Here is an 11,087-nt window from a genome sequence, read left to right as displayed (position 1 = left end):
GATAGCAGCGCCATATTCTCCAGACTACCTTTCTAGAATGAATACCTGAACCTGCGGCTAGTCTATGGCATGGCATGTCACATTGGTGGTGGGGCAATAGCGACTACTGGGGAGAGGATACATTTGAGAGGACACTTAGGTCTTCATAGTCAAGTAGTGAACAAGTAAGTAGTACCATTTACAGTTATTATAATATAATCATAGTCTCGAATACAAATGTTTGTACCGTCCGAGGAATTGAACCCGCGACTATAGTCATGGTAAGAGATCATAGATGAAAAACAAATAAACAACTACCTACGTTATTGAAGAATTTAATAACTGAAAAAATAATATATTGTTTTATGATATATACAGTTATAATATATAACTAAAATAAACTTATGAATATTAATAGTGAGATGTAGTATGGCCTACTGGCCCGTGGCCATACGACCCCCTCACAATTTGTAAGTTTGTTTGTAAGTAAGTGTGCCTGCGAATATATATGTTATTCCGATGTACAAGCTATGTTACTGTAAATTTGATCAGAATCCATACAGTAGTTTTTGCATGAAAGAGTAACAATCCATCCTTACTCACAAACTTTCTCGTTTATAATATTAACTAGCTTTTGTCCGCGGCTTCGCTCGCGTTAATTTTTACCTTAAGGGTGGAATTTATCAAATTCATTTCTTAGGGGATGCCTACGTCATAGTAGCTTTATGCATGCAAAATCGCAGCCCGATTGGTTTAAAATTGACAAAGTTTCATACAAACTCTCATCCCTTATTTTATCCCCTTGGGGGTAGAATTAATCAGAATCCTTTCTTAGCGGATGCCTATGTCATAACATCTACCTGCATGCCAAATTTCAGCCCGATCCGTCCAGTGGTTTGGGCTGTGCGTTGATAGATCACTATGTCAGTCACTTTTGAGTTATATATATTTAGATAATAAGTTTAAAAATGTTCAGTCTCTTAAATAATTTATAGTAAGTGATAAACATAATGAATAACTTCTCATTCCGTTAAAGGCATTCACTTTACTATGGATCGTCTCTTTGAAATTGCGTTCTTTGATAAATATATCATTAACAAAGTTAATGATAAATCCAAGAATGTATAAGTGTAATTTAATAGTACTTGTAAGTAATATTATTTATGCTCAACTGGTTTATTAAATTGAAAATATCTTGTACACAAAATGATTACCTCCCGCCCTTTGAGATTAAGGTATTGATTAAATTACTTAAATAAAATAAAGTGTCGAATAAAGAGGTTAGTTTATCAAATTCAAATTCAAATTCAAACTCAAACTCAAACACAAACTCAAACTCAAACTCAAACTCAAACTCAAACTCAAACTCAAACTCAAACTCAAACTCAAACTCAAACTCAAACTCAAACTCAAACTCAAACTCAAACTCAAACTCAAACTCAAACTCAAACTCAAACTCAAACTCAAACTCAAACTCAAACTCAAACTCAAACTCAAACTCAAACTCAAACTCAAACTCAAACTCAAACTCAAACTCAAACTCAAACTCAAACTCAAACTCAAACTCAAACTCAAACTCAAACTCAAACTCAAACTCAAACTCAAACTCAAACTCAAACTCAAACTCAAACTCAAACTCAAACTCAAACTCAAACTCAAACTCAAACTCAAACTCAAACTCAAACTCAAACTCAAACTCAAACTCAAACTCAAACTCAAACTCAAACTCAAACTCAAACTCAAACTCAAACTCAAAATCAAATTTAAATTCAATGAATTTGAATTCTAATTCTAATTCAAATTTTAAAATCATTTATTCGTGTAGGACAATTTAGAAGGTCTTATGAAGGTCAAGTTGTTACATTATAATTTTATTTTATTTTTTTCCCTACCGTCCAGTTCGGTATATATATCCAATTGAGAAGAACTGGCAAAAAACTCAATTGAATTACCATTTTTCTAAATTTATTTAAGCGAATTTTATTGGTTTCTTAAAGTTAAAAAAGTTAGTTTCTGTCTGAACTGAATTAGATATATCTGAAATAGTCTCTATAGCATACTTGTCACGATGGGCTTACTGACCTGACCTCATATTCATCTTATCATCCTCCACTGGTGCCCCGCCAGCGTAAACCGTTAGCGCAGGCGGGTGCACCATTACATTATCATCGTAAAAAAAAAATATAGAAAGTCATCTACGAAATTGCTACACTGTTTAAACAGCGTCCAGGTACTGTTAATTTATTATAGTACACTTATTGTATACTAGCTGTACCCGCGACTTCGTCCGCGTGGAATTTCACTCGCGTTAATTTATCCCTTTAGAGGTGGAATTTATCAAAATCCTTTCTTAAGGGTTGCCTACGTCATAGTAGCTTTATCCATGCAAAGTCGCAGCCCGATCGGTTTAAAATTGATGAAAGTTTTATATATTGATAGATCACTATGTCAGTCACCTTTGAGTTACATACTATATTTAGATTTTGCACTCCTCAAACATTCCGTGGCGTCATTACTAAAATCAACGTACAATACATTCAAAATATTGTTTTTATTCAATTTAAAACAAATTAACCTCTGCAATATTCCTCCAGCGAGCACTACTTATAGCAAATAACGTATAGGTACTTCTAGTTTATGGTAAGTAAATACGGTAAACTCAAAGTTTGGGGTGTGTTGACAGTACAAGCTTCATATCGGGCACCCTGCGGGTTGTCATCACATCAAACTAAGCTTTGATACGACGGTATATCTCGTTTAATCGCCACCTGCCGAGCGGGTTAATTTAATTAAGTTGTTCGCTTGTGTTGAACACGTTAGTATCTTTGGGGGGATAGGGTACGCGAGCAATGTACCATGCCAGGTTGACCTTCACGCGGTTCCCCCTGGAAACTATCAAATTAAAATTAAAATTAAAATTAAAAAATCATTTATTCATGTATGATCTTTTAGCCGCTTATTAACGTCAAGTTTTCACATTATATTTTTTTTCCCTACCGTCCAGTTCTGTATATAGATCCAATTGAGAAGAACTGACAAGAAACTCATTTGAATTACTTTTTTTTTTAAAGCCAGTTTATTTACAATGTATTTTTATATAGGTTAGACACCTGTCTAACATTAAATGAAAATTCAGTGCATGAACAACTATTATGCTTTACAGCTTCATTCTTAGCGATTTATGTTAACAAATTGTAGCAACACCTCCAGCTGTTAGCCTTGCACGGTATTTAGAAAAAAAAAAAATAAATAAAAAAAAATATATATATTTGAGGGTACTTCTCCCCTCCTCTAGTCTACCTCTGGGCGAGCGCTGTGAACATTATTCATTCAACATTTCCGTGCTCAAGCCTTCGCACGTCTTAAATAAGTCTACAGTATATAATATTTAATTACATTATTTTTTAATAAACTACCGCGTCGCTATGGGAAGAAAAAGGAAGTTGAAGAAAACAGACGACGAGATTATGAAGAAAATTAAGAAGTTGGAAAAGAAACTTGTTCGTAGACGACGTGTTATGCGTCTCTCTTCAAGTTCAAATAACGCCGACAGCGTCTCACATATTAGTATGGATGAGACGGTTCCGGTATGTACCGAAACCGTCACAAGTCCAATCGTGCCTACAGCAACGCCCGCGTGTACTGACGCGCCAGGTCATATTGACCTTATTAAGTCACCTCTAGAGGACCAGCCTTCGCTGAATATGCATACGGCAATCGCTGCCGACCCTAACTCCGATATTGCTGCGCCGTCTGCCGTAGTTCCAAACACTGAAGATAATGAGCTAGATGAATCCATATTGGCACTACTGGGTGATACTCCACAAAACGACCCTGAGCTGGGGCCACCTGTACACAAAGACCTTGCCTTAAGATGGCAAGATGTTCTGTGTAAAGGTCTTAATGAAGAGACTAAGAAAAAGATGCTAAGTAATTATCATCTACCTAATAATCTGGAAAACCTTATACCGCCATCGTTGAATGCCGAAGTAAAAGCTGCTTTACCGGAACTAATGGTGAAACGAGATTACTCTTTGTTACAACGGCAGAAGCAAATTAGTATTGCCATATCGGCGCTTAGTAAATCTATGGATATACTAATAACAGACAAAACAATAATGGTACCACAAACCGTATTGAGACCATTCAGTGACGCCTGTCGTTTGTTATGTGACACATTTTATAACGAAACGCGCACCCGTCGCTCATTAATCATAAACTCAATAAATATTCAAATGAAAAATTCTATTATTGATACTACCCCCACTAAACTATTGTTTGGAGATAACTTAACGGAAAGATTGAAGACTGCTCAGAATATAAAAAGATCAGGTGATATCTTGAAACCAATTCAAAGACCATTTAATAAAAGCAATTTTATTAAAAATGGACCAGGTGGATATATAAACAAGAATTTAAACCAGAGGGGCCCGTATCGGAAGTTTGTTCCAGCCGATACGGGCAGGCCTCGGCCACAAACTCGGACAGCCTCAGCCACGGCGACACCGGCATCGAGCAGTTACCGCGGTCGCTCCGAACGCCGCAGCTCGCCCAACACGCGCACCAGTCTCCGAGCTCGCCAACGTCGTTGAATACACAGGTAACTTACGCAGGACGCCTGACTCATTACTCTCAACAATGGGAGTCTATCACTGACGATCCACTAATACTGTCTTGGTTATCTGGATATAAAATTCCTTTTACCTGTACTCCTGTAAGCAACGGAGCTTCAGTAGTTTTTTTTCACTCGCCTAAGGACGAACACCATTTAAAAATATGTATTAATAAACTACTAAACATTGGAGCTATCTCAGAATGTAAATATGAGAATGGAGAATTTATTTCTAGTATATTCGTAGTACCTAAATTGAATGGAGATAAAAGATTTATTCTAAATTTAAAGTGCCTTAATAAGTTCATAAAAACTGACCACTTTAAATTAGAGGATTACCGCACGGCGTCAAAATTATTATATCCAAATTATTTTATGGCGTCTATAGATTTAAAAAATGCATATTTTTTGTTACCTATGCACAAAGATGATAAAAAATTTTTAAAATTCAAATTTGACGGTATTCTTTACAAATTTAATTGCCTACCGTTTGGTTTATCGACTGCACCTTTTGTTTTCACAAAATTATTAAAACCAGTAATGGAATACATCAGATTACATAATATAATGACAGTAATATATTTAGATGACATATTGTGTTTCGGGTCTACATATACAGAATGTGAACGTAATATATTATTCATAAAAAATGTTTTGCAAAACTTGGGGTTTTTAATTAATTATGATAAAAGTTGTTTAGTACCCTCAACTGAATGTAAATTTTTGGGTTTCATATTTGACTCTGTAAACATGAAATTAAAACTACCGGAGGATAAAAGACAAAAGATTTACATTCTACTTAATAAATTTATAAAGATTAAGCAGTGTAAACTACGAGAGTTTGCTAAATTAATTGGTGTTTTGATATCGGCCTGCCCGGCTATAGACTATTCATGGTTATACACAAAACAATTAGAACGCTTTAAATTTTTATGTTTACTAAATGACTCATCTTATGAACAGACGGTTATAATACCGGAAAAATTACATGGAGATATTTATTGGTGGATTAATCATATACATAACAATTGTGCTAATTTTAGGACCCATATTTATAAATTAGAGATTTTTTCAGACGCCTCTCGTAGTGGATGGGGGGCATATTGTAATGATAATAAAGCATCAGGTTATTGGAAGGACGAAGAAATGATTTTACACATTAATTTATTGGAACTAAAAGCTGTTTTTTTCGCATTACAGATTTTTGCAAAATCTCTTACTAATGTCGAAATCCTTCTTCGTATTGACAATACCACTGCAATAGCTTGTATTAATAAAATGGGAAGCATACAATACCCACATTTACAGAATATTACACGTCAATTATGGCAATGGTGTGAAAAACGAAAATTATTTGTATTTGCATCATATATAAATACTAAGGATAACATAGAAGCCGATATGTTATCAAGAAAGACATTTCAAGATACAGAATGGCAACTAGCAGATTATGCCTTTCAAGAAATAATTGAGAATTTCGGTGTACCCAATATAGATTTATTTGCAAGTAGGAGTAATACAAAATGTCCACTCTTTGTATCCTGGAAACCAGAACCGGGTGCATTTGCAGTAGACGCCTTTACCGTTTCATGGTCTAAATTAGATTTTTACGCTTTTCCACCATTTTGTTTGATACTAAAGTTATTGCAAAAAATTATTCAAGATAAGGCCGAGGGTATAGTAGTAGTCCCCGATTGGCCGACTCAACCCTGGTATCCGTTAATCCATAAAATAAGAGCTTCGGAAATAATTAAATTTTTACCAGATAAATATTTACTGAAATCTCCTTTCAGGGTGTACCACAAACTACACAAGACGCTAGCTCTAGTTGCCGTGAAATTATCCGCCAAACATTACTAAACAGGCACCTTTCAGCAAGATCTGTCGATATTATGCTGGCTTCTCTGGCGGATAATACATACAAACAGTATGATGGCTGTATTAAAACCTGGATTAATTATTGTGAAAGGAATCACTGCGATTTTACTTCCTTATATATACCTGCAGTTATAGACTACCTGAGCGAGTTATATAATCAGGGAGCAAAATATGGCACTCTCAATGCACATAAGTCAGCTATATCGCTGTTAATGACTGGCAGCCTTGACGATGACCGACTGAAGAGATTTATGAAGGGAGTTTACAGGCTGCGACCACCTCAACCTAAGTATGATTTAGTTTGGGATCCAAATATAGTATTAAATTATCTTGCACAATTTTGGCCAAATAATGATTTAAGTTTAGAAATACTTTCAAAAAAGACTGTTATGTTATTAGCATTGGTATCGGCACATCGGGTTCAGACTCTATCTCTAATTAAGATTTCTAACATTATAAATAAAGATAAAGAGATTATTATTAAAGTACCAGATTTAATAAAAACATCAAGACACAACTCAAATCAACCCATTTTGAGAATTCCTTTCTTCACACCAAATCCACGAATTTGTCCAGCCGCTTGTCTATTAGCATACATAAATACTACAGTATCACTACGTACCAGTAGGCAGGATAATTTATTTGTTAGTTTTAAAAAACCGCACCATACGGTATCTAGCCAAACACTAAGCAAATGGCTGAAGGTAGTTTTAAGTGAAAGTGGTGTGGATACATCGATATTCAGTGGCCACAGCACTCGCCATGCGTCCACATCCTCGGCAAAGAGACTAGGTGTTAATATTGATGTTATAAGAAAGACTGCAGGTTGGAGTGAAACATCGCAAGTTTTTGCAAAATATTATAATAAAGAAATAATTAACAGTCAGAATTCATTTAGTCAATCGATTCTATCTAATAATATATAATCGTTGTCTTTAATTATTTGTAAACTATTAAAAAGTTTTTTGATTTTGTTTATTATTTTTTCTTATGTATTTTGAATGATGTATTAATATACTATTTTTGTTTTATGGGTATGTTAAATAATAAAATGGAATTAATTAAGGTGATAATGAAATTATACTTTTATTTTTACTCTAAACATCTACAATTTGTTAACATAAATCGCTAAGAATGAAGCTGTAAAGCATAATTAATGATCAAACGAACTTGCAAAGTGAAGTTCGATCATAATTATGCGAACAGCTTCATTCGACGCGATTTAGGGGATCCCACCCTGCTTAAAATTTTTGTTTTTCATAATATTTATTTTATCTGAAATTTATAAATATAGTTCATTATATTTTAATAAAATCCTGATTAACTGACCCTCCCTAATATATATAAAAATAAAAGTTATTAAACTCTATTAAGCCAACTATATACATATTATTTTTTAAATACTAATATAATATTATATTACTGTCTATTTGAAACCTTGATAATCATTGCAAATTATTACATTATATATATTTTCTTTAAACCAATGAATAATGTTCACAGCGCTCGCCCAGAGGTAGACTAGAGGAGGGGAGAAGTACCCTCAAATATATATTTTTTTTTTTTTTTTATTTATTTTTTTTCTAAATACCGTGCAAGGCTAACAGCTGGAGGTGTTGCTACAATTTGTTAACATAAATCGCGTCGAATGAAGCTGTTCGCATAATTATGATCGAACTTCACTTTGCAAGTTCGTTTGATCATTAATTGCCATGCACACTCGTCATTCAAGTAATCGTTTAGTGAGTAATAGGCTTTGCTCAGTAAATATGATTTAACAGATGTTTTGAATTTATTTAAGGGTAATTCCAACATATCCTTTTTTTACATTATATTTTTTTCCCTACCGTTCAGTTCGGTGTATACATCCAATTAAGAAGAACTGACAAGAAACTCAATTGAATTACTTTTTTTAAGTCAGTTTATTTACTTTATATCGCGATAAATTTCTGGTGAATTTGACACGTGCTAACTGACCTGACCTCATGATCTTATCATCCTCCACTGGTGCCCCGCCAGCGTAATCCGTTAGTGCAGGTGAGTGCACTATTACATTATCCAGGGAAAATATGTTTTTGTTACGCACTATATCCCATCGTATAATAAAATGGCATAACATATAACATAATACTGAAGTTGTCTACCTCAAAAGGATGTCAAAACCAAAATATATAATTCGCGATTTCACTCACATGACATGTATAGTCATATATGTAAGCACTTTTGACTAGTCAAGTTTTTTTAGTTTTTATTCTACCGCTTATTCGGAATGCAGATTCATCACAAGAAGAATAAGCATGAAACTTGTGTGTTGCTCTTTTAAATAAATATTGATTTACTTATATTTAATTAAAAACAAGGATTAGGCATGCGACAATCAACATAGAAACCGCTACGCACTTAATCTCTGTTCAATGAGATAACATTGTCAGCGCTATGAATTTAAGTTAGATATTATCTACAAATACATTATTATCATTTATAAATTCTTCAATTTTATAATAAGCTTTTTTATATAAAACATATTTTATGACACATTTGATTTTTTTTTCTGGCAAATTGACTACAGACTCTGGGAGTTTATTGTAAAACCTTACGCAATTTCCATAAAACGAATTACTGAGTTCCGTCAAACGGCACTTAGGTAAAACTACTGTAAAGTTTCATCAAAATACATTCAGTAGTTTTTGTGTTAAAGCGTAACAAACTTCCATTATCCATTTCCACATATATAGTTCACAAAGTTTCGTATTTATAATATTACACCAGATCTGCTTAGTTTAGAACTGTATGCTGATGTGAAAATAGTTCTAGAATATTATTATTTTATTATAAGCTAGATCTACTCGCCCTGGCTTCGGCCGGGTGTATATGTACTATATATCAAGGATGTTATGGATATGAAATTTCGGATACGAGTAGGTTTTGGATATAGGATTGTTATTTCCTATATCGAAAGTAGTTAAAGAGAGCCATTCGCTTCACTTATAGTATGGGTACCAGGGAGTCTTTACAAGAGTGCTTTAAGGAATCAAATCCTCACCGTTGCTTCTCAATATATTTATGAAAATATCATGCATGCCAGGAAGAATATAGACAGTTTCAAAAGAGTTAGTGATTGCACTAATAAAAGCTTACGTAACAATAACAAACTGATTTTACCTAAACGTCGTTTGGCTAATGTTAGTAATTCGTTTTATGGAAATTGCGTAACGTTTTACAATAAATACCAGAGTCTTTTATAAATTTACCAGAAAAAAGATTTAAGTGTCAAATAAAACACTTCCTTTGCAAAAAAGCTTACTATAAAATTGAATAATAACGAAAAATGTTTTTATAGAAAAACTTAAATCTATAATAATTATACACTAATAATGAGTGCGTAGCGATTTCTATGTTGATTATCGCATGCCTCTTACTTGTTATACTGTAATTATTTATATAAAAAAACATCTATTAAAAAGAGCAACAGAAAAGTTTCTTGCTCATTCTTCTTGTGATGAATCTGCATACTGAATGAGTGGTAGAATCAATATATGACTATTCAAAAGTGCTTGTAATGAGTTTATTTGAATAAAAATTATTTCTATTTCTATTTCTATACCGGATACGGATACGGAATCGGATATGATATTATTTCGGATTATCCGTTAATTTAGGTTACGGATATAATTTTTTTAAGGAATTTCAAAAGTAAATTACAAATAGCTAATAAAATGGTTACATAACGTGTCTCAATTAGGCTCCGCCCCTATCCGATATTATCCGACTTTTATTTCGGATTCAGTTACAGTTACGAATATTTTTCTATATCGGATATCCGATAATTTCTGTTACGGTTACGGAGCTTCTTAATATAATAATAATAATAATAATAATAATCTTTATTTACTGCTCACAAGGAAACTTACAATATTGACAAAGTAACAAAAGTATGTATTTCATCTTACAAGCCATTCCTTGTGAGAGTCTGGAGTCTGAACTAAGTCGAAACCTGTAAAATGCCTGCTATATATATAAACCATCCTCTAGAATCACTCTATGTATTAAAAAAACCGCATCAAAATCCGTTGCGTAGTTTTAAAGATTTAAGCATACATAGGGACAGACAATGACAGCAACTTTGTTTTATACATCATCATCATCATCATCGTAGCCCGGAAGACGTCCACTGCTGGACATAGGCCTCCCCCAAAGATCTCCACGACGATCGGTCCTGCGCTGCTCGTATCCAATGCCTTCCAGCGATCTTGACCAGGTCGTCGGTCCACCTTGCTGGAGGCTTTCCCACGCTGCGTCTTGTTGTTTTATACTGTCTAATGATATTTAATTCTTCTAAACATAAATGGAATCGTATTCATAGGCTGGTATGAATGTAGGCAATTTAAAACTACGTTATCCGAGTAACAAATAGACAGAGGTTTTTTTATGGATGATAATGGAATGGTGTACCGCCTGCGCTAACGGTTTACGCTGGCGGGGCACCAGTGGAGGATGATAAGATGAACATGAAGTCAGGTCAGTCAGCCCACCGTGACAAATTCACCAGAAATTTATCGCGATGGTTTCCAGGAGGAACCGCGTGGAGGTCAACCCTTCCCCCCAAAACAGACAGAGG

At 34.1% G+C, this 11,087-nt stretch overlaps 1 protein-coding gene across 1 annotated transcript; it reads left to right on the top strand.

The window, feature by feature from the left end:
- The first annotated feature begins 3,404 nt into the window (after positions 1-3,404).
- Positions 3,405-4,571, top strand: LOC131848792 (uncharacterized). The gene has a single exon (XM_059198728.1). The coding sequence runs from the start codon at positions 3,405-3,407 to the stop codon at positions 4,569-4,571; it is 1,167 nt and encodes a 388-aa protein (XP_059054711.1).
- Positions 4,572-11,087: the final 6,516 nt, after the last annotated feature.

Source organism: Achroia grisella, unplaced genomic scaffold (genome assembly GCF_030625045.1).
Source record: "Achroia grisella isolate CSIRO2021 unplaced genomic scaffold, CSIRO_AGI_Agris_v1 utg592, whole genome shotgun sequence".
NCBI classification, from domain to species: domain Eukaryota; kingdom Metazoa; phylum Arthropoda; class Insecta; order Lepidoptera; family Pyralidae; genus Achroia; species Achroia grisella.
Note: the sequence above shows the minus strand (reverse complement) of the source record. Positions and strands in the feature narration are given on the sequence as shown.

What these genes read in the sequence shown, in the direction of transcription:
- LOC131848792 (XM_059198728.1), top strand. Translation starts at nt 3,405, where the DNA reads ATGGGAAGAAAAAGGAAGTTGAAGAAAACAGACGACGAGATTATGAAG.